The 24,729-nt window shown below is 46.2% G+C and overlaps 1 protein-coding gene across 1 annotated transcript; it reads left to right on the forward strand.

Moving 5' to 3' along the window:
• The first annotated feature begins 4,409 nt into the window (after positions 1 to 4,409).
• LOC118314943 (protein arginine N-methyltransferase 8-B) lies at positions 4,410 to 23,973 on the forward strand. The gene is made up of 10 exons (XM_035641744.2): positions 4,410 to 5,229; positions 7,953 to 8,198; positions 9,646 to 9,801; positions 14,576 to 14,639; positions 15,379 to 15,521; positions 16,380 to 16,467; positions 18,393 to 18,508; positions 21,014 to 21,164; positions 23,309 to 23,430; positions 23,850 to 23,973. Exons 1-10 carry the CDS (start codon positions 5,161 to 5,163, stop codon positions 23,931 to 23,933), a joined length of 1,239 nt encoding a protein of 412 aa, XP_035497637.1. The 5' UTR covers positions 4,410 to 5,160; the 3' UTR covers positions 23,934 to 23,973.
• The last annotated feature ends 756 nt before the right edge of the window (positions 23,974 to 24,729 follow it).

Below are 24,729 nucleotides of genomic sequence, written 5' to 3' on the forward strand. Positions count from 1 at the left end.
CCACAGGCAGCAAGCCAACGAGCGCCACAGCCAACCAGGAGCCTTTCCGCAACGGACGGCTCGCGCCCGAGTGGAACTAGGTTCCCAGCTGAGGCCTCGGGGTTTCTCACAAAGTCACACAACTCCCAGGAAACACGGTCAGAGCGTAATCCAGACCAGCTGTCGGCCAATCAGACTCATGCTCCCCCAAAGTGAACTGCCAAAGAAAAGAGAAAGCAGCAGCGGTCGCCGCCGTTTTGATGACCAGGACTTTCATTATCGCGGAGACGGTAGACATAGCAAGGCCAAATCCCTCAGAACTGAAATGTGGGAAATTGCGAGTGCAGCGGGCCTCAAATGTAATCCCTGCCGCGGGACGATACCTCGACGCCGCTTTCATGTACGAAGGAAGAAGGAAAAAAAAAGAACGGACGAGCAACAGAGATGAATCCTACGCTTGCGGCTCGCATGCCACAAATACTCGAGGCCATTATGTGATTAGAGAGGTAGTGAACAACAACCCTGCGCATTGAGGATATATACAAAGCATCATGTCCTTTACGCGAGGATAATGACCTTGATTGAAGGACCTTGGCTTTCGTGCTGCTTTTACTGTTAATCACTTTCTAAGCTCGTTTCATTACTATGTACAAGTTGGAAACACTGGAATGACGTGCACACGGCGTCGTAATCATGCTTCCTCCTTTGATCCGGCATCCTATTATTTTCCTGTGTTTCAGTCAATGTAACGTTCCAAAAAAGAATATTTACACTCCGTAAATGTTGGAAAATAGTGGAAATCTACACATTTGCACCACGGAGGTGTCACTACAGCCAAGGCTGGATTGAGCCTTGCCTGTTCATATGCATGCTGGCACTATAAGGACGTCAATGGCCCTGTGAGACACGGGGGCTCTTCAGATTTGAAACAGAGTAAGTGCAATCCGACTGGGGGAAAAAGAAAATGTCGGGTCAGATTTTGAAAACCCTCCTCTTGACGACTGACACGACGGCACCGAACCGACTCCTTTGCTGCGTACTGCATCGTTTTGAAAGTGGTCGGCGGTCGGCTCTCTCCACCAAAGCCCCGTGGTCACAACAGGCATGTAAACCTGTACGGGGGGGGGGGGGGGGCATCTGGTCCGCGTTTTTATTCTGAATGAACTCTGGATAATCACGGGAGGAACGAACGCTCGAGCCCAAATCAAACGACGGCAAAGGAGAGACGGCGCCGACACAGTGAATCGGACGCCCTGCGAATTGAACGCACGAGCCCGGAGCCCGGAGCCCGGAGCCCGGAGCCCGGCGACCGCAGGCGCGCTGACCTTCTTCACAGCTGCCCGAGACGAAAACCGTGAGCTCGTGATCAAACGGCGCTCGACAGTTGTCCCTGTCCCCCGCTCTGGTCGCACGGCGACGCCAATGAAGTCCAAGTCATTTGCTGCTTCTGTTCCCGTTGCCTCCGCCAGGTTTGAAAGTGTGCGGCTGCAGATCAAAAAGAGTTCATGTTAAAATGAGAGAGGGCGGAATTGGCTAATTAGGCTTCACAGCGCCGCGGTGCCCTCGCAGAGATAATGGCTAGTGTGTCACACACACACGCACGCACGCGCGCACACACACGCACACACACACACACACACACACACACACACACACACACACACACACACACACACACACACACACACACACACACACACACACACACACACACACACACACACACACACACACACACACACACACACACACACACACACACACACACACACACACACACACACACACACACACAGACAGAACTCATCCCCGCTCGCTAAATCAGAGCAGGAAGCAATTATTGTAACTGGACAATGTACTATTACCATTGATCTTAGCCGTTGCTGTTTTATCACCCCAAAACAAAAAAGACAAGGTATTTTCAGCGGCAAAGCAAAGTGATGATAACAGATCACATGATGCACATCAGGGCGACGCAAACAAAGAGAAAATGAGATGATTAAAGCAATTCCGGTGCATCTCAGATTCTGATCCTTGAGGACCGAAGAGGGAGACGATGCGGTATATTACAGGAGAGTCATTACAATGAAATCAGAGAACATCTCAGCGGTAACTATGCTTGACGGCATTATCAAATTCGTGCGTCACAAATATTGATCCTCGTGCTTTGGCCAAGAGACAGAATTTGTGGGCTTGGTGGTGGGGGGTTTTTTGGACCATGCTAGCGACATAGGCTCTATAGGGATTCCAATTTTAAATTTCTCAACAGCTTTCAGATGGATTGCTACAATATGACCTTTTTATACATTCCTGGTCCCTAGATGATGTATACCTGCTGCTGAACTTCAACATAAGAGCATAGACTTTATAGAAATATGGATGAAGTCACCGGTTCTGGAAAGTGACGCCAAAACCTGTAATCTCTCAAATGACCAGCAGAGGTCGACTCCCCTGGTTGCAAAAAAGAAGTCTGTCTTTAGCTTTTAGGGAGGTCTATGAGAAAAATGGCCCGACTTCATTTTCTCACTTAGTTCACAACGTCCGTAAATATTTCCCTGAGGAGGTTATAGTCTCAATCGCTCAATCGTGGTCCCATTCAAAGTAAAATAGGCGATATGGCCCTGTATGCATTTGGCTTGTGGGTGCAACGTGACTGACAGCCACAGAGTCGTCCAACTGGTGCAGGCTGCAGGTATAGGACGACGTGCACGACGAGCTCTCAGTCAGACCCACCCACTGGCGCCGGCCAAAGATGGCGCCGGCCAAAACGCAAAACCTGGAGGTTTCATAAACAGCGGCTCACAAACCGTTGGGCGACGATTGACAGTGGGTTGCCACCTGCACATGAGGCTTGACCTCGTTTTCATGCTGACATGCCAAAGTCACTATGTATCCGAGCACGTCTCTGACGGTGCAGCACCACAGAGCATATTTATCCCCCCAAACACATTCAGTGCATGTCCACACAATGCACGTAGCCTCTCCTTATTTTCATGCACGACACACGTGCATCTAACAAGAGCATCCAGGTTATGAGATGAATTAATCCGGGGCAACGTAAAAGATCAATCGGAGCAGGTTTCTATCCCGGGTTCCTCCTGCTCATACTGCCTGGTGGTGAGAGTCTGCCCACACCCTCCACTGTTGAATAATGTAACAAGTGGTGAGCGGCGTGGGCGGCGGAGGGGAACGGCCTCTCTGCCTCAAAATAGACTCCGGCGCGAAAGCAGGAGACGTTCAGATGCAAGATACAACGGCACACGCACGCGTTTATCTTGAGTTATGAAACAGTCCTGACAGCGATGCAGCCTTCTGCAGTCATTTAAAAAAAAAAAAAATCAAAAGCACTGCAGCATTTGAGCAGAATCACTCACGGGGGGTCAATGTTATTGTAACACGAGATCTCCGGAGACCAAGGGTGATGTCCAGTTGTCAAATTGGCTTAGGAAGTTTCCTAAATCTTGAAGTCACCCGGAAGTCTTTGATCAGCAGCCATAATCAGAGCTGTTCGGATTCTCTAAATGCATAGGAAAGGGGCTTCAATGCTTCCCCTCCTATATCCTTTATCAAACGGTACACTGGACCTTCCTACGTGACAGTAAGGAGATAAAGACGCCCCACAATTCCTTGCGGCGGCGGTATTTAACGTGACGCGCCGCGCACGGACGTAAACGATTCAATCCGAAGTACAAGTAGAAGAAGTAGAAGAGTATGAACATGACCCAGAAGAGACGCACGTCATCATGTCAGCTACCGTATCATATGAATAATTTGCATCTGACCTCCCACGGTGGTAAAACACAATCTGAAGACTACTGGATGGAGGTTTTTGTAGTTCATCTTGATCCCGCACGTCGCGTGATGACGTAGTTTAGTGAAAGTGGAGTCTGATTCTCTGAGCAGCGCTGTCGGCTTTTCCTAAGTCCCACGAGTCCTCCCTTTTACACCTTTCCTTAGACCTCATGACGTTTTCCACCGAGGTAGAGGGACAGTGGATAGGAATAGAAGATAGGAAGGACAATTCGACCTCACCCCCAACACAGGGTTTAGTTACTTTTACAGTGGACCGCAAGGAGAGATTTTGCATTAGAGAGGAACTGCGTGGAACAGCTGGGCGAAGAAGATGAGAGAGGCATCGAGGAAAATTGGTGTTAATGCAAAGCGCGTGTGTGCAGGGAAATCCTGCTTCATCCATGGAGTGATGAGAGCAGTGAGAAGGAACATGATGTGCGTGTGAACAGCAGCCACATGAAGATGACATGATATATGATATGGCATCTGCAGCAAGTGAGACAGGAGTGGTCACTCTCTCTCTCTCTGTGTGTGTGTGTGTGTGTGTGTGTGTGTGTGTGTGTGTGTGTGTGTGTGTGTGTGTGTGTGTGTGCAACCTGAGCATCCTCTCTTTTGTCCAGCAGTGAGAGTGGTGGTGAACCAGCTCCAACTTTCTCTGCACAGGCAGCGTTCAGCACTTTGTGGAGACGGAGAGCGACCAGCAGATTCCAGAGGACAGAGGAGTTCCATCTTTCTTTTTTTTTTTTTTTTTAAAGATGATGGACATGTGTTCATGAGCGATATACGCGTTTGTACGAGTCATCAGATTTGTATTTCTGCACATGCACCCGGTGCAGCGAGTCCTCTTCTCTGCAGCAGCAGCAGCAGCTGTTACTATTTATAGAAGCCCCGTTGCGGTGGAGAGGAGTCAATCAAATCTGCGCTACGACCAGTGTTCTCATGACAATCTGCCCCTGCAGTCTTTTCAGATTCCCTTTGTGCGCTCTTGCCGGGTCATGGGTGAGGAAAGGACGTTGCATTCACTCCATCTCTCTCTCTCTCTCTTTTTTTTTCTCCTTCTTCCTAATCTCTGCTGATGCCCGGTGATGCCTTTCTTTCGCCCCTCGCGCTCTCCGGGAACCGGTGGACTGCAAAACTTTGGCGCCATGGATTACGCGTCACTCCGTGGCACCGACGGGCGCGATGCTTCTGGGACCTCGTGCGGCTCCGTGTCGTTTCCCAGCCTTGGGATTTCTAGGGAAGAAAACTGCCGGAGGCGCGTGATGGGACTTTAAGGACCAGTCTTGATGGTGACGAGTAAAAGAAGAAAGGAGACATCGGCGATTTTGGGGGGGGGGGGGGGGGGGTTCTCTTCACTTTTACGCGAGTGTCCGCGCGTTTTTGGCTCTTATGGGAATTAGGCACTCGTCCCGCTGCATGCTCCTCGGGAGAAAAATGGCGGAGTCTGAGAGCAGTGAGGTAAGTGAGAGAGACAACCTTTGGCATTTTTTTTACACACTAAAAAAAGGAAAAAAGAGAGAGAGAGCACGTTCAGTCAGTCAGTCAGTCACACGGAGTCTGCGCGCCCTGCAGCGGCACGTGTCCAAGAAGTTGCATCCCGGACAAAATGCAGGAGGACGATGCTGCGTGTCCCGATGGAGAGGCATGCACTCTGAGTAGTAGTCTCTCTCCCTCCCTCTCTCTCTCCCTCCCTTAAGATGCTGTGCAGGTAGGGGGGTGTCAGTGTGAGGAGGAGGAGGAGGAGGAGGGTGATCTTCACTTATATTCTGAATAAGACATACACAGAGAGCTGCTGCCTCTCTGGATCACTTGCGCTGTCCAAGGTGCTGCAGCACGTTGCAGACGTGGCTGGAGAGCAGAGTTGATGTGGAGAGGGACTTTGAGGACAGGGGGTGAGCACAGCACGGTGGGGGGGAGGGGGGGCTCTAAATGAAGCCCCTTACAATGCAATTCCACCCGAATGCGAGAAGTGAGCCACACTCTGACACACTGCAGTGAGGGATGGATCCACGCCCTGCTCCTCTTTTGGGACTGTGTAACTTCAGCACACGAGCCCCCATGTGTCAATGAGTCCTGTGCCACATATGAATTCACAAAGTGTCTGCACATACTGTAGGAGAGCGTTGCAGATTTTTATTTTTTGTTCTGTGTTCGAAAGCAGCAGCCTCAAACAGCCTCAAACAGCCTGTGAAGTTGAAGAGCCTCGCGTTCGCTTCACCAATACATTATTTATCCCTGAAAAAATGTTTCCTCAAATCTCAGTTTTTCTTCGATACGCTCTTGTCTGAGGGCACGAAGGCAACACGATAATGGGACGGAGGCCGGGTTGGATTTTTTCCTTTCTCAGCCTGGTGTGGAATATTTTAGGTTCACTTGGGGGGGGGGGGGGGGGGGGGGGCCCGCCTGAGTGGTGTGATGGCAGAGGACCAGAATTGATTCTCTCTCCTGACTGTCAGAGAAGTTGTGTCGTTTTCCCCCGTTGTATGATCAAACGTAAGATTGTTGTTTTCCTTTGACTGTGAAAAGATTAAAAAGCCAGGAGGCCATCATGCCTATGATTCTTCTATAGGACATGCAGTGAAACAACAAACTCGAGTTTACCCACAATCACCGCTGACTTCAGATAGATGGATAGATAGATTCTTTATTCATCCCAAATTTCAATAAGGAGTCACCTCACACAAACATGCAGGACTAACAAAATGTCCTCCTGACCTAACGCGAACGTCCCTCTCAAATGACGTGCGACGAGGGAACCGGTTTAGAAGCGAACCTCGCGTGGCGCCCTCTCCTTCCTCCAGGGCATCTCTGTTACACTCGCCGCTGTGATCTCTCCCTTCATGTCGCCCCACAGTGATTCTGTTCCCCTGCTGCACTGCACCTTCTGACTCTGTATTGAACTTGGCCTCCTCGCCCGCCCGCCCGCCTCCTCTGTGGCCTCGTCGTTATTGAGTTGCAGCATTGGCTTGTTGCCTGTTGTTTAGCAAATCCTTAATATTTTTTTCTTCGTGTTTTCCATTTTGCCAAAGATGCCAAAAGTCTAATCTGCCAATTTCCCACCTGGGAGTGTTCCCGTCTCGCAGCTCACCACAGTGTAACTGGAGGGCCGTTGCTAGGTGAAATCATTTGATGAAATGCGTCAATAAAAAAAGGCTACATTTCAGTCAGTCCATGACATGAAAGTCACTTTGATGAACCCAGGCGATTAACACGTGAGAATATCGTTATACCAGAAGTTATGGTATGGTATACTCTGCCTCTGCAGATCGGCACCATGGTTTAAAGAATGAAGTGTTGGTCTTTGCTGTTAAATCAAAAGTCAAACCTCCGTCATCTCTGAAATGAAAACAATTGTGTCCAGTCAACTTAGAATCTGTTGAGACCAGAGAGAAGACACACACAGTGTGATTACTATGGTAACCTGGGTGTCATACAATTTTAGGTTAAATTTAGATTAATTTAAGTGTATCTGAGGCTCATGTCTTTAGTTTGACAGATATTTGGGCTTGATCCAAAGAAATGGACAAATATGAATGTTGACCTGATGATGGCGCTAGATGAAACGTCTGAACCCGTTTTCATGCCAATCCATCCGACAGTTGTTGAGATATTCCAGTCTGGACCAGAGGCGGTGGACGGGGCAGACCACAGGCTGCATCGGATTCATTCATTACTGAACCCCCGGGGGACCCAGGTCAGCTTCAGGGTGGAGTGCACCACGCTGTGGCAAAAAAATTAATACTGCATCATGGCCATTGTGAAGCAGGTGGGAGGTCAAGGAGAAGGGACAGAGTAGCGATCGACTCGAATACAAAACAAGGAAAGTCAATTCCACAGACAGAAATCACGAGATCTGTGCCACGACGGCGTGACTCTTGCATTAATGCTGTCGTCCACCTAATTGACACTGTTGTATCTCAGTCCTATATTGCATTACATTGAAGTGATAATCAATGTGAAGGTTTACAGTAGCAAAATTAACTGAAACTACTCGCGATGCGAGGATACGGTTTCAAATGAATTGCACATCTGAAAGATACAGTAGAAAAATTCAAAGCATGCAACGAAGGAATGATATAAATTCTAGCAGCAGCACGTTGGGATGTTGCTGTCACACCCTTGCTTTGTGCTCTCCCTCCCGAAGGAGTTAACCCTGACAGAAGTGATTTTCATCTTTCCAGCAGCCACAGACGCAGCCGCGGCCGGTCCGCATCATCCCGTCCCAGTCGGCGCAGCCCACCCCGCTGCCCAAGCCTGTGCCTTCCATCCAGCGTGCGCAGCGGCCTGCTCTCCCGCCACACACGCCCCACGCCGCCAGCCTCCCGAGCTGCCCCGGGCGGGGCAAGATGGCCAAGTTCCTAAGTCCGGAGGAGATGACCTCGCGGGACTACTACTTCGACTCCTACGCCCATTTCGGTATCCACGAGGTGCGGTCCCATCACACTGACACTCACGGATCATTTCTTATTTCACGTATGGGTTCTCGCCTGTGATGATTAGAGACGTATGAATCATGCATGAGAGCGGTTATTTCTTAACCAAATACTCGGAGGAAATGAGTATTTGGTTCCAATTTATCTTATATTAAAGCTCCAGAACAAATAGCTCCTGCGTCACCTGCAGTCCAAACTCAACTGTATGGAACATGCATCTTCCTGAACAATTTTTTCATCAGACAACGGTGATCACAGCTCCACATGAGCCGGGGTGTCATTGTACACTGGGGTCTCCAAACACTGGAATTAACCAACAGCTGAGATTAGTCATGCTACATCTGTTACCACTTCTTAAAACATTCTTTAAAAAGGTTTGTTCAAATTGTAAGTGGCAAATATTCAAATGTTGAAAGCTGTTGGTTTGGTTTAAAAACAGCAATGTCTGGCAAATGCAACTCAAGCAAACTATTTATATTTACTTGAAGGCAACAATATTAGTTCCAATTACAATAGTTACCTTTTTTTAAAAAAAACATTAATGGCTGAAGTCGTTTTTTTTTCTTATATCTGCTTCTTTTTCTCTTTTTAGAAAAATAATTGTTTAAGACTCCTTCACTGCGTCTCAGTAAGACGCTTTAATATGTGATTATGTGTATGACTTGTAGCTCATCGTCCATATACGTTCTGCCCCATAGCAACCTCTAACAGGGAAGGACCTCACTTCATAGATTGCTAGAGGCTGCTGTTGTCAGCCAATCCCGTCAGAGGACGATGAACTGCCAGACTTCTGCCTTGTTACACAGTCTGGATGTAGAGGAGAATGGATGGGGCCGATTTCACAGCTCTTGATCAACAAGGGGACTCATTTAACAACCTTTCCCTTCAGTGACCATTCAAGATGATGTTTCTTACCTCTCTCTGTGGTTAGTTCTTCCCTTCGGAGTTCGGCTGGTTCCTAGAGAGAGGAGATAAAGTATAGAGAGAGCACGTACCTTGTGTGAACTGCGAGATCATTTTTCTTTTTATATTCTGGGAATGTAGGTTAGGTGTATTTTTGTCATTCCTAACAGTCTTCACACCTGCGTACACAAGATCAGAGAGACAGGGATATATATATATATATATATATATATATATATATATATATATATATATATATATATATATATATATATATATATATATATATATATATATATATATATAAGAATCAGACAGGCTTATTTAGATTTAACTGTACCACAGGCCTGTGATAGACAGATTAGGTGAAGCCTGTGGGGACATTTGCTGCCCGCTCCGCCGCAGATTATCAGAACAAATCTCCCAATGTCCAGCCAATGCTTTTTAAAACAAATTGTCATTCTCCTCGGGGGGGGGGGGCTCGGCTCAGCTGTGCTGACATCCTCCCTGATATCATCTGTCTATATGCTAAACCCAGGAGATGCTGAAGGACGAGGTGAGGACGCTCACCTACAGGAACTCCATGTACCACAACAAGCACGCCTTCAAGGACAAGGTCGTGCTGGACGTCGGAAGCGGGACGGGCATCCTGTCCATGTTCGCGGCCAAGGCCGGGGCGAAGCACGTGTACGGGGTAAGGCTCACGGTGGACCGTCATCACGCTGAACCATCACCGTGGCGCCCGGGGTCTGACAAGCTGTTACACATGTACGATACATGCATGACTGGTATCTGTACATGCATTCGAACCGGGTTTTATATATATACATAGTTTTATTTATATATATATATATATATATATGTATACATCTTGAAGGAATATCGTGTCTGACAGGCAGGTGATAGAAGCGTGCTGCCTTCAGGCAGGTCTGCCTCTCACTGTTATCACGTACCGGGGCAGAGGAGGTCATTGCTAGTCGGGGCACGTCTGAGGACACATGCTGGATGCACGCCACTGGCTTGACTGTGTGGAACTTATTTTTTTTTGTACGGCGGCTCCCAGACAAGCATATATATACATTTGCCTCAGGGGACGAATAATTAACTCGCAGTCTCTCCGAAGAGAGACTTGCCCAGAGCCACACCGGTCGACCTCACGTGTTCTTCGCTCAGCCGTCCACTACCTTTCTCTTTCTCCCCATCATCCTCTTTTCTTTTATCTCAGGGGGGAAATATCGCTTGACTTTCTGCTTCACCTCACACTCGTGTCGCCGGTGTCCATCTGGTGGGGCTTTTGTCCACATTAAGGGGGGGCCAAGATTTCCGGGGATTTATTCAGTTTTGACGTAGAGCCTCTTTTCTTTTCTTTTCTTTCTTGCTATACGTCCCAAAGCCAACACACCTTCGCCGTGCACCTGAGGCTTTATGACGCTCGGTGTGAAAGCTCGGAGCCGGCGGCCGGACTGGGATCGGGGCCAACGAACGACATCCCTCATATCATATGGACCTCATTAAAGTGATAACTTCAACTCTGGATCTACTGAGAGCCAATAAAAAGACTATTTGGTGCAAAAATTCCATACGTCCGAGCTATAAAACCCTCATTCTCCCACTTTTAAAATCTCACATTTGTTTCTCATTGGTACACTCACGTTTACACCCTTGAACTTATGATTTACAGACGTCGAATGCCGTTACTATTTTCTGTCTTTCCCCTTGTTGTTTGTTTCTTAATTAGGCGCCACTATTTTTTCCACAATCGTGCAAATTGAAAATTTAAAGAGTCCAACAGAGTGGAAGTGACCCTCCGGATGGTAACAAACAAAATGCTTATTTGCGCTCAAACGATCTGGAGCACATGCAACAGATTGCCGTGGCTGATTAGAGCAGGATGTGGGAGTTCGAATAAACACCAGCGAGCACACGCAATTGTTTTGCGGTCGAAAACCCGACAGCAGTCTCAATTTGATAGTTCTTACCCAGCATGGAATCATAGAAAAAGCCAATGTAAACTAGACCTGTGAGTTGGTTTATCAGGGTCCAAACACCCAGAACCACCCAAGCACCATCACGCCGGGGCCAAAATCATCGCGGAGTAAAGTTTTAACAGGTGGTTTCATGTGTGGAGAGGCGTCAACGCCAGCGCATATGATCCGCTCCAGGTTGTAGACCACAACCACGGGGCGGCACAGTGGTGCAGTGGTTATCACTGCTGCTGACATCCGGCTCTTTCTGTGTGTGAGGCGTCTACTTCTTCTCCCTGTTATTTTCATCTGTGGCGGCTCCAGACAGCATGTACTCGCCTCGGGGGAGGAATAATTGACTTGGAGTTTCCAAGAGACTCTACTCTACGGCTTGACCTTATGTGTGTGTGTGTGTGTGTGTGTGTGTGTGCGTGTGTGTGTGTCTCACTCCATCTCTCTAGCATACTGTTTTGCATCCTATGTCACCTTGGACTGGCTCCTCCCCCACGTGACCCTAAATTGATAAGCATGAGTGTTACATATGCTGACGTCTTTTGAAATCGGAATGTGAGAAAACATGGACGCTACATGTTTAACAGCACCCTGACACATCTTTCCAATGTTTGCATAATAGCAAAGAGCAACTAGACCAAATGAATTTAGGTCACTCAGGAAATAACCATTACAACTAAATACCATATCGCAAATTAAATGTTGGCAAAACACGTATATGCAATACATCATTTTTCAGCTATTATTCAAAAGTTTCTTACCGTCAACCAAACGCTCTCTTTCTTCCGACGTGCCGCTGCGTATGACGTCAGCAACTCAGCAACTCGTGTGACAGCGTGTTCCGACTTGCGGTGTCTCTCAGGTGAAGTGTTCCATTCAGGGACAGATTTTTCTGATTAACATGACACTGCAAAAAAACAAAAGCCCCAACGTAAATAAGTTGTTGGTGAATGAAACCTTCGATCTGCGTTGTTGCGTTTTAAGGCCAGTTTGGGCGGATCACCACTCGTCTCCCTTGAAGTAAAAGCCACCAGCATTTTCAGTAAATGAGCTTCCGTGACTGTACTGTAGTTCCCGCCAACCTAATTTATCGCATTAGGAAAAAAAAGAAAAAAGACTTCCTCCGAGCTTAGGTTGAGGCCATGTAGGTGCCATAACACGTTTAGAGAAATGTTGCAGCCCAAGGTTGTGAAACGCCTGTCCACTGTGACCTCCCAGAATGCATTCTGGCGCTTGCCTTTCCCATATGTATTGTGCCCGTCGTCGCGTCGCCCCTTGCTGCCGCTGTGTGCATCAGGATGGCCTCGCTCCACCTTCGTCTCCGGACAGCAATAACTTGCTCAATTGAAAGTAACTCCTGCAGACCTCTCACCACGTTTTCCCCTCCCCACTGCCAAGTGTACAGCATGTCGTATGGGTTTCTTGCCAAGGCGACTGTCGCATTTCCTTGCTTGCGAACTTTTAACAGTTTGCTTAAAATCCTCTTGACATTTCGATGGACACATAGCGAGTGTCTCTGTGCTCAGTGAATGAAAGGGCAACATTTCAAGGATGTAATTCCATGCACTGAAAAGAGAAAATAGCTGACCAACTTGAAAAGATGACTTCAGTTGGTAACCCACACATGCATTGCGTTTGTTCAACTCAAAGGTATCAACTGTCTTGACTTATTAACTTTAAGTTGAACAAATTAAATGAATTTGTGCAGAAATTCAGCAAGATACAAAGGATTTTTTTTGCCAATTAAGAGGACTGTTGGCGCTGGCAGCAACAAACGTACATGTACGTTGTACGCCCTCCTTACCCCGGCTGCAACATCACTGCTTGTTTGTTTGCACAGTGTTATCCGGACAGATTTCTTTTTTTTTTTTTAACGAACAGATGGATCAGCGGGGTGCCAGAAGGCCGTGGGCGGCCTCCTGACGGGGGCGTCTGCTAATAGGCGGCAGCAAAACGGGGCTCCTCCGGCGGGACACTGTTAATGTGAAGTCCCCACGCACTGTACGCGTGCTCTGTAGGAGGAAGAAACGCAGGAGCTCATGGCCAGTATGTTATGTTTTGTTGCAAAAGTGATTAGAAGTTTCCAAAACCACATGACTTTTGTGCACCTCGCCGTTGGCGCGCAGCCTCATTAGGCCCCTAATCGGTTCCCTGCCTCCAAAAACAAAAGTCCTCACAGACCCGATTCCTCCGGTTGCGAGGCACGAGCGGAGTGGCGCACACTCGAGTGAAAGTCTACACTCGCCGGCCACCTGATGCTGCGAGAGCCTGGGATTGACGAACGCCCTCCTGCTGAATTGTGTCCCGATGTCGTGTGAAAACTGTTTACCGGAAGTGTTTGTCCAGAGTTCACTCTGATGAATGATGGAGCTTCATCGCGTTGCAGCTCCGTCACTGCGGGCATCTCAGTAACTCAGGCATGAAACAGGAATTGGTGGACAGGACAGGAAGTGCGAGATATGTGTCAGGCGAGGAGCTCAGGACTGAGGGGGACGGAAAAGAGAAGATGTTAAAAAGAGAGACATGCAGATATGTCAGAAGAGACAACGGGACAATAGCAGCGCAGTGGGGGCAATTTAAAAAGAATTTAAAATGTCAAGAGAGTAATGGAACTGTACAGTTGAAGGTTACATCCGAGACAAATGGCTGGTCGCCGTTGAGCTGCGACTAATCGTCACCTTAATTACTTGGAGTAAGAAGCTCTGGCAGCGTTTCGGCTTCGGTGATGAAGCATGAACTCCGTCCCTTTATATTCTTTTTTTTATCTTCCACTATTTTCATCTCGACTCTGTAGGACACTTGTCAAAATGCTTAATTAACCTCAGTGCACGATGTCAGATGACGATCCCACACTTGCTGGCTCACATGCTACCGGCAGGCTCAACCAGGTAGCATATGATCTGCCATATGCCTCATTAACCAATGAGGAAGCTTAGGATTTAGTTAGGATCAAAAGCACTTTGGTTATAGGTTGAGGGAGAGATCAGGGCTTGGGTCGAAATGAGTTTTCCGCGGTTACAACAAGAAGTGTTGTTAAGGTTATTCGAACGGTCGCGGTCATGGTGAAGAGACACCACGATGTCTCTCCATCCTAACTTCCTTCTTTGCGCTCGTTATAATTACAGCGGCCACTAGAGGGGGTCTCTCTCGTGTACGTAAACATGTTTTTGGGGCTGATCGCTGATGCCGTCTCACGTGACGCCAGACGCTCAGAAGAGGCCGGATGATTCTTGGGGTCCTCCTGTATCCCCTTTCAATGGGAGTCTAAAAATGTATCTGTCATCTCGATGCTCAAAAAAAAACCTCTGCTGCATTTTGGCTTTTCATCAAACCGGCATAGCACCGATGGAAACCGTTGTCCCGTCAGCGTCAGTTCACCATTATCGAAAAAACGGAGGACATGTAATTGCGAGTGCAGATACATTCTTCTTGAAATATCACAGTCACGCCAGGGCAGTTAATTTTCCTTCTTTTTTTTCTCCTTCTACCAAGATCGAATGTTCCAGTATATCGGAGTACTCGGAGAGAATCATCAAGTCCAACCACCTCCACAGCGGTAAGGGCTGCTGCTGTTCCTCATCTCTCCGTTTCGGCGACGCTGCACTTTTCAGTCGGCGCCGGGGAGCTGCAAATAGGTCACGGTCGTGACCAACATGAGGAGGAGGAGGAGGGAGGAAGAAGAAGAAGAAGAAGGGGTGTGGTCCCTGCTGATCTGAAACGCAGAATCTGTCTTGTCATCCCAGCGCCCGCTGGCTCATTTCTATTCCTTTTGCATAAACATGATTTCAGCTCTCGCGAAATTTCAAAGCGGTGCGCAAAAAAACACACCGGCGAATGTGGAAAAACAAGTTTCCAGCCACGCGACACGCTGTGCATCTCTTTGAATAATACCTCCACAAACCTCCCCGTCAGCGAATGCCCCCCTCTATATGAACCAATGAATATCAAGGGAAGCACAAGTCATTGAACGAGGAGGCGACAGTAGTCGGGAGCAACAGGGTTCGTGAAGTGTGACAGACACTCGTATCACCGGCGGAAGCGATTCGGTGACTTTTTCCGCCGAGGCAGAACAAACACACATGACATCAGCTAATAACTGGAAAAGGCAGAAGACCCAGGTTTCTACTGTGAGCCTCAGCAAATCGGCTGACTCGTCTTATCTGTCACAAACTGTGCGCGTGTATTGCCACATGATAATTTATGAATGATCGGTCAAATGATTTCACTGGTTTGTTTGTCTTCTTTAGTGCCAAAATGATGCGCATCGACAGTGGCTTTTAAATGTGTGTTTTCAGTGATCACCATCTTCAAAGGCAAAGTGGAGGAGGTGGAGCTTCCCGTGGAGAAGGTGGACATCATCATATCCGAGTGGATGGGCTACTGCCTCTTCTACGAGTCCATGCTCAACACCGTCATCTTCGCCAGGGACAAGTGGCTGGTACTGTATGACGTGTAGAGGCCGTGGGGCGTTCTACTGTTCACCTGGAACAACAACAACAACAACAAAAAAGCCATGACAAGCGATCTGGACCTCATAACCTTCAGCTGTGGCTCTTTAAAACTCGGTGTTCCCTTTTCAGCTCTTGTCCTCGTAGAGTGTTTTTACCAGATTGTCCAGATATTTTTTTTTGATAACTCAACAAAACAAATGCGGTAAACCCCCCCCCCCCAAAATTAATTTGCAGCAGTAACATGTTGTTTGGTGCTTTGCTTTGCTGTTATTATTATATATTATTAGTTAAGCATATAATAAGTCTAGTGCAAAATTGGCTTGTCCCACGGAAAACCAGTGGGCACATTTTTGGGAATTATGCCAGGCTGAGAAAAAAAACAACACCTGCATTTTCCTTTAATAAATAAATAATCCACTTCATGAAACCTCAAAATGATCTTGCGACCCCAGACAGGGACCTGGACACCGAAGTTGGGAGCCACTGCTTTAGAATATTTGTTTTTTAGCCACGACACTACAGCGAAGACTAGAGCTAATTAACCTTTTTGCTAATTGCTGAAATTAATAATACAATATTTTACACATGTACAATATTTACCAGAAGTCTATGAAGTAGGTAGGATTTTTACATTCTTGCCTCATATTTATGTTTGTTCATTGTAGTTACAGGAATGAGCATCGCCTTGACTCTCCGCTCCAGTCCGCGCGCCTACGGAACAGCTCAATAATTCAAACCTGTTCTTGGCTGAGAAATGAAACGGCGCCGACGCCGCAATGTACACCTTTCATAATGTGTGCGGGGATTAATTGCCGAGTCGTTTCTCCACCTCATTTGTCAAACAGAAACCCGGCGGCCTGATGTTCCCGGACCGCGCCTCTCTGTACGTGGTGGCCATCGAAGACAGGCAATACAAAGACTTCAAGATACATTGTACGTTCAGTGAGAGAGAGAGAGAGAGAGAGAGTGTGTGTGTGTGTGTGTGTGTGTGTGTGTGTGCATGTGTGTGTGTGTGTGTGTGTGTCAGTGGTGCAAATTAACTAAGTGCATTTGGTCAAATGTCGGCTTTGAGGCACTTTAACTTGAGTATTCCCGTTTTCACACCTCTCAGGGCGTCTGTGGTTCCTTCTGCTCCACTGCATTTATTCAAAAGCTTTAGTTTGTTGTTACTAGTTACTAGTTATTTTTTGTCCAACTTCAATAAAACTAAAATCGATGAAACACAAGTGAATTGAGTTTGTTTAACTTAAAGTTATATATTGCCTTAACTTGTCAACTTTAAGTTGAATAAACATTAATTCCTGCGTTTGTCCATTGAAGCCATTTTTTTTTTTAAGTTGGCCGGCAATTTTCTTTTCTGAGGTGTACAAAAAGAAAATGTTGAGTGGAAGGGTTCACATTTCACACATCTATGAGTTTGCAAAATCTCCAAATAGTGATTTTGCCCTCCGAAAGCTCACATGGTTTAGTTCCCATACATGTTCAAATCAGCCAATGTCTCGCCGAAAATTAAAGAGTAGTCAGAAAAAAGAAAGAGTAATTTCTCCTTCCCCATGAATCATGAGGTTTACCTGCTGTCTCCGTCTGTACTCCATCCATCCACGGTTGCGTTGGGAGGAAGCCGGAGTACCTGGAGAGAACGTGGAAACGCCACACACCGCCGCGTCGCCCTCTGTATACGATAACATGCGTTACCTGAGCGTTAAAAATGCTTGGCAGTGTGTCCTGTACTTTCACTTTGTACTGTGCCTGCTGCTGCACTCGGCTCGCCAGTGTCTGTAACCAGGATTGTCTCTCTTACATTATAAGTGATCCACGGGTGTAGAACACCATTCGCGTTGTACTCACACGACCGTGGGTGCACTCGCGCAGTTCTACACACCGCAACCTCTCCAGCTCTGCAAATGAATTTGGACTTTTTCCCCCGGGGGCGATAATTGATGTCATAAGTCGACAATCCTCTCCACCGCGTGTATCCTGACAGGAGGAGGACTGTGGGTGATGTTTTTAGCTGCTGGACACGAAGCACAGGAACAGCACCCGAGTCGGTGTTAATCCAGTGTACAACCTAGATCACAACAGGCAAACTGAACAAACAGCCCATAGGCCTCCTACGCACACAATCCCCCCCCCCCCCCGTGCAGCTGGGAAATCATACAACCACAGTGCACCAGATAATATCCGCACAGTCATATTGCACTGTCTCCCTGCATCGCCAGCTTTTTTTCCTATCCTACTTCAATTTACTCTGCCATTATTCTGTATTTGAGAAGTAAACACGAGGCCACGAGTGAAGTGAGCGGTTGAGACGAGCGCACTCATTGACCGCAAACTTCTTCCTTCTCGCCGGGCAGTTGGCCACGGACGACCTTTAGACTGAGTGGCCCGATGAGATACTCCGGTATCCTCAGAGCATCCTCCGGTCATTAGTGCTGCTCCACGGCACACTGCCTTATTAAGGCGGGCGGCGAGAAATGCAAATACAGTTTTTAAAAAAAAAGCAGCCCGGAGGTTCGTGCCCTGTTCATTATCACCAGCTCAAGTAGTTCTCTCCTTTTGGGTCCCGACAGAAATATTTCAAGGAGCTTAATGAATAATGCATGGCTTGATTTGGCCCCAGCAGCGAGGACATCCGAGGCAAGAGTGTTAGTCTGCGTTCAGGGGGCATCGTATTTACAAATTGATATGTGAAATGGACATTGTTCCAAAACAACAGGAGGTCCCACTCTCCCTCTAAGTAAAGCCACAACTAAGCGAAGTCTTGTTTTTACATCTGCGCCCTGTTTTTACACCTTCTGTGACCCTGGAAGTTGAAAGCTAAAAATAAAAGGTAATCAAATTATTGTTATACTTCACAGGGTGGGAGAACGTTTATGGCTTCGACATGACCTGCATCCGCAACGTGGCGATGAGGGAGCCACTGGTGGACGTGGTCGACTCCAAACAGGTGGTGACAAACTCCTGCTTGGTGAAGGTTGGTAAAACACATTGATCATATTTTGGCTGATAATTGTTTTAATCAAATGATTTTTTGAAACCAGAAGTTACTGTATCTGGAGGATAAAGGGGGGGGCTGACTGAGAGCTTGTCCACTGCACGTCCATCTGCGACCAGCACCCCTTGGACGGTACTAGCTGTCAATCACACTGTATCCACACAAATGAACATCATGCTGTATTGACGAAAAACTAGCAATTGAGACCATAAAGTCCTCAGGAAAAGGGATAACTGACGTCATAAATCAAGTGAGAAGTAGAGTCATTTCTCATTGCCTTCTATAGAAACTGGCTTCTTTTTGCAACCAGTGGAGTCGCCCTCTGCTGGTCATTTCAGAGAATACAGGTTTTAGGCACTTCTGCATTGGCGTCACTTTCCGGACCTGAAGTCTACGTCCATTGGTCTGTAGTCATAACTGATCAAAGCGGTCATAACTGATCAAAACAGATAATGAAATAAAACATCCTGCATATGTTGAACTTGCTGTGTATTGGTCTTAGACAGGGCCCAGCAATGTGTCCGGTTAGTTGACATAATCACAAACAACCTATGTATTAAACAAAGATTTTGTAGCAATCAAAAAGCTTGGGGTGGGGGCGTTGACGATACAATTTCGCCACAAGGTCTATTTAGCAGCTGTTCTGGAGCTGTCAATCATATGGCATGATCTTCAGTAGCAGACGTAGTAGGATGCTGAGGATCACTGTAATACCAACTCACTGGCTTTGGTGCCAGATGCCATATTTGCTGCGGAGGAACGAGCCTCATGTTAGCTGGCAGTAAAAACACTGCAATATTAAAGTCCAGTTCCCCCATGCTGTCTTTAAAAAAAAGAAAAAAATCCCATAAACACAATTAACAGATTTTTTTGCTCTGGTCATGCAGTACAAACTCCTCGAAGTCACATTACAAAGCGTATTAAAAATCATTATTACTCTAAAGGCAAAATAAGACAAAATAAACTAAGAGCATAATAATGCAGGGTGTTTATGTTATATGAAGCTCATTACCTGTCGCACGGATGCTGGCATGATGTCAGCGATACAACACTAAGCTACTCAGTGATGCCGAGTGATTATTAAACATTTTGTGTGTCACGCTGCATGGACTGATCAGGCGGCTGTGCCATGCGCGTGAACAACAGCCCGTCTAGTCCTGATTGTGCTCCTTGTCACGGTGACCTTCTTATCGCTGCGATTGATTGGACGGCTCTGCCCCCTCTCACCTCTCCCTCTCCCGAAGGAGACCTTTAATCTCAGCATCTTTCAGCTATACTTTCGTTTGTTTGCTTGGATATCAGACGGCCTTTCTCTACATATGCGGTGGGATATTACAAAAAAACCAACAAAGAGATCAGTCGGGAGATAGTAATCAAAATCTGCTGCATGTCTTTATGGTGTTGTGAAAAGGAAAAAACAAAGCCTTGTAGCAATGTTACCCCGCTGACGAGCTTCATTATCTTTAAATGGACTTCTGACCGACCTCATTAAGATCTATTGTGGTGGAGCGGTACACACAGGACCTTGTGTTATTAAACTGCTGCTCTTGGTCATTACCAAGAATAATGCTGCAGGAAATAAATAAATTAAAATAAACACCCTTTTGCAAGTAATAATGAGCGGGTTAAGATTCCAGTGCAATAATGCAAACTTTGAAATGTGACTTTGAGATGTTTGTACTGCATGAGCGGAGCTCAAGACAGCATGGGGGGGGGGGCCCGGACTTTAATATTGCAGTGGTTTTTATTGCCAGCAAACATAAGGCTCGTTCCGACACAGCAAATGTGGCATCTGGCACCAAAGCCAGTGAGATGCTATTAGCATTTTTTGGCGCATGAGAAAAGATTATCGCACCTCTGCCTACTTGTTTCCCCCTGCAGCAGCGTGGGTTTCAGGTGAGCTGCACTCCCTCGCTGTTACTCAGCAGCCAGAGCTGTATCGCAATACGTCTGCACTGATTGCCGTGTGTCCCACGGCGGCAAAAACCAAGATGTTGGGCAACGCGCTCTTCTCTGAATGCGCGGCTTAGTGGGACAATGTGATATCAAGATACACTGTTAAACCGACTGGAACCAGGGGGCTTATACAGATTTGGCTCGATAGCCTCATGCACGAATAACAACCTGGAGTCAAGTAACACTTCATCTGCCACGTGCATCATGACCCAGACTCCTTCTCCTTGTCCCGTAAGGGCTACTGGCCTCATTCTGGATGGTTATTAGGATCTTGGCACAATCACAGCGCGGTTTAGTGGAGGTAGATGTACTGTACTTCTTGAGATTGTTGTTCTCCTTCATGTATTGTACACGACATCACAAAGTTTCTGGAATTATTTCTGTAGCAGCTGTTCTTTGGTAGCTTCATAATGTTGGAGTGGCATCACCCCAGCTATATATCATGTCATTAAATCAAATAACACCATAATGTAAAGAAGAAATAAGGGGGTTAAATAGGAAAACTTAATGACTTACTTATTCCTCCAGGAGGTGGACATCTACACGGTTAAGACTGAGGACCTTTCGTTCAACTCGGCGTTCTGCCTGCAGATCCAGAGGAACGACTACGTCCACGCGCTGGTCACCTACTTCAACATCGAGTTCACCAAGTGTCACAAGAAGACTGGTTTTAGCACCGGTAACACCTTCCCTGACGCATCATCTGCATCTTGAAAAACTTATCATAACCTTAAACGTAATTTGGGAGTATTACACGCTTCCACACGGAGGTAGGAGTAAAACACCAGCGATAAAACAGCACCATCCAGAGCTCGAATTCCGTAATTTGACGAAGGCCATAAGCCGAGTGGATACTTTGCTGAAGCCATCAGAAATTTTGGTTTCACAATAATATAATAGTCTTAACCTCAGTTTCAGAGTGTGTGTACAAGAGTGTCCAACGTCACATGGTCAGGATTTGTGGGATAATAAAATAAAGGGAATTAGGGGAATATTGTTGGACTTTTATGTCCAGTGAGGTCGGCATTACTGTTAATATTTTAGGGGACTAATACTCCCAGGAGTCTCAAATCCAGTCTCTCAGTTCCAGGAAAGCTTAACTAGTCATTTCCAACGTAATAATAATAATAATAATGATAATGTGTTTCCTCCCAGCCGTGGTGGAGCTGGGTGGTTTCCATACTAATGAATAACCTTGTTAGCTGGTTATATCTCTGGATAGAAAAAGGTAACACATGTCTGACTGTGTTTCGAATCAATTCATTCTTATCATCTTCCCTCGTGATGAATAGAAATTGCTCCAAATACAATTTTCTAATGTGGTTCGTGTTGTGTTAGAAGCAGTGCATCAGATCTGGCCAGTCAATATCTGTGTGTGACTGACATCTAGTGGTATGGGAGCCAAATACATCTTTTTAATAAATAAATATGCTATATATTTATAGGAGATGCAAAACATTTGATGCCCAATTGTTGGTTTGAGCAATACATGTTTTGGCCTTCTGGTATGTGTGTAACCACTGATAATAATTTACTTTTGGAATTTTGGCTTCCCAATTGCTTTCTCTTTCCTTTCCACTTTCTATTTCATTAATTATTATTTTGTCTATGTGTGTTTTTTGTCTGTCATAAAAGACCTCTAGTGTCAGTCTTGAAAAGTCTTTGTCTTCCAAAACTTTAAGACACAGATCTACCACACACATTGGCAAAATGTGTGAGTGGTTTCCCATATCGTCTTGAAACACTCAGCCAAGGGGTTAAGGGCGAGGCTCAGTAGGGGTCAAAGTGCACGCTGGTCAGTAGAACTGCCATCTCATCTGCTGAATTAGCATAAGAAACACAAATAATGTGTTTTTATTGAGCTATGCCCATTGGTCTGTGCACTACCTACGCACATTGGCAGCCACTTTTATCTATAGACTCACAAAGAGCTCGTCTATAAAAGGCGCAGCTACATCTGCCAAAGGACAGCTGGCAGAAATTCGATTCAAGTGCGGCAGACCTTTTGAGTCTCAGCCGAGCAATCAGCGATGGTCAGGGCACCGGGGAATATACTCACATTTGGTTTCTGGGGCTTGGGTTTCAGGTTTTACTTGTCTTAGTTCCCTTCATGCACACGCACACACACAAACGTAAAGTAGCACAAAAAGACACAAAGTGAAGCCGCTGTGGAGAGGTCAGGAATGCAGTCATTTTCCGCCTTTTACTTCAGTGCATGTCATCGAGATACGGGTCGATTCCCTGCTTCTGTTGCTTCTCTTTTCTTTCTTTCTCCTTTGTGTTTATTTTCTACCAGACATTTGTTTCAGACTTTAGAGTTTGTACAAGTCCATACTTACATAGACATCAGCTTTTAGTTGGTGTGTCGCCAAAGGTTTGTTGGTATAACTTTCGTACGTGGCACCCGGTTAATTTATCACTTAGTAATTCTTTATAGATCAGTCATCAGCTAGACCCACTTTTTTGTTAAGTCATTTTTAAGGAATCTTTTTGAAATAATCCATCATATCTAAAGTTGTAAATAAAAAAAATGTAAACACTAACTATATATTGGTCCAGATTCTACACAGAATCAAAATCAGAAATACTTTGAAATAATTTGATACGCATGGGGAAACACTTGATCCAACCCAGAACAAAAAATATATACAGACCTTAAGTTATAATAAATAAAAAATATAAAATATTAATAAGAATGTATAAAAAAATTATGTGCATTCTGTGGATTATACCACTATATATATATATATACACCATAATACAGTGTATACAGGTAAAGTGGTCATTGCAAAATTAACACCAGTGTGTGTGTTGTGTGTCCAGCTCCAGATTCCCCATACACCCACTGGAAGCAGACAGTGTTTTACCTGGAGGAATATTTGACAGTGCGCAGAGGAGAGGAGATCGTCGGTAGCATCGCTATGAAGCCCAATGAGAAAAACATTGTGAGTATTATTGTACAAGCTAAGGTTCATATTGAGCAAGTTCAAATTTGGCACGGTAACTCAGATGATAATAATGGCATCTGCATTTAATCATACGTGGCAGAGCGAAGCAGCTAAGAAATTACTAATTTCCTGAGTTGCCTGCCACGTGGAGGATTCTCTCCTCAGCGTTGGACAGTGGTCAAACTGGCAGAAGCAAAAACAACAACACATTTTATTGTTGACTATGTCAATGGGCTTTCCTACTCGGGCGGTAGAGGAGGACATTGTCTAAGTAAGACAACAGTAGAAAGGAAGCAGTCTGCACTTATTCAATACCATGTTCTGTCAGGTCCCAAATCCAGAAACCAGATCGCACTTACCCGACGTCACCTCCCGTTTTTCTTTTCTTCCATCCCTCGCTCTCTGTTCACCTGCAGCGCGACTTGGACTTCACCTTCGAGCTGGATTTCAAAGGACAGCTGTGCGAGGCGGCCATATCTCACGACTACAAGATGCGCTAAGTCAGACATGAGGGGAACACCCCCCCCCCCCCCCCCCCCCCCCCCCGGAGCCCCCGTCGAGTACAAACCCCCTGAGCACCACGGGGGAGACAGAGACGCTCCCACGACCATAGACAGGGTGCAAAAAATAGGGGGCGGCGATTGAGAGGAGAGACCCGGTTGAGGAGCAGGCTGAGAGCAGCCCCCGCTGACAACATCACTATTGTCAGTAGTGTATGATGAACGCAGGAAGTCACCTATGCTGACAGTAAACAGATTTGAATGTAACAACAGGAAAAAAAAAAGAATATTTTCTATTCTCCATGAATGTCAAAGATTATCGATGTACGTGTGGCGTGAGTTGGAGTGATGTACCTCTGTGTTTGCTCTTCAGTGCTTGTTTTCCCACAATAACTTGGACCTTTTACGGAGGAGTTCGTTTTTAAAAACACACCTTATGAATTATCGTACTGTCTGCTATTCTGTTATAAATAGAGTGATAAATTCAAGGCGTAGTTCTTATGTCATTCTATGCACTGTAGGGAATGATTGTCAGAAAAACAATGGAATTCATAGTTGTGTAAATCTTTGCAACGGTTGGAAAACTTAGCAACAACAATCGAGAAACCGTCTGTGGAAGGTAACGTGTTTGCGAAGTCTTTTGTACGAGTAGCTTTTTCTGTGTGCATTTAATCGGTGTCGACGTTCACACAGTGGCACAGCTCGGACTCCTGAGGTGCTCCTGTGTAGTAGGTTTGAGCTGTGATGATGTTGACATGGCAGTAACATGACCTTCCCCATTCCTCAATGACTTGAC

The sequence above is a fragment of the Scophthalmus maximus genome, chromosome 7 (genome assembly GCF_022379125.1).
Source record: "Scophthalmus maximus strain ysfricsl-2021 chromosome 7, ASM2237912v1, whole genome shotgun sequence".
Classification (NCBI taxonomy): domain Eukaryota; kingdom Metazoa; phylum Chordata; class Actinopteri; order Pleuronectiformes; family Scophthalmidae; genus Scophthalmus; species Scophthalmus maximus.

What these genes read in the sequence shown, in the direction of transcription:
- LOC118314943 (XM_035641744.2), top strand. Translation starts at nt 5,161, where the DNA reads ATGGGAATTAGGCACTCGTCCCGCTGCATGCTCCTCGGGAGAAAAATG. An exon ending in GTCCAACCACCTCCACAGCG is followed by an intron (nt 14,640 to 15,378) that starts GTAAGGGCTGCT and finishes GTGTGTTTTCAG; the next exon opens with TGATCACCATCTTCAAAGGC. An exon ending in CAAAGACTTCAAGATACATT is followed by an intron (nt 16,468 to 18,392) that starts GTACGTTCAGTG and finishes TATACTTCACAG; the next exon opens with GGTGGGAGAACGTTTATGGC.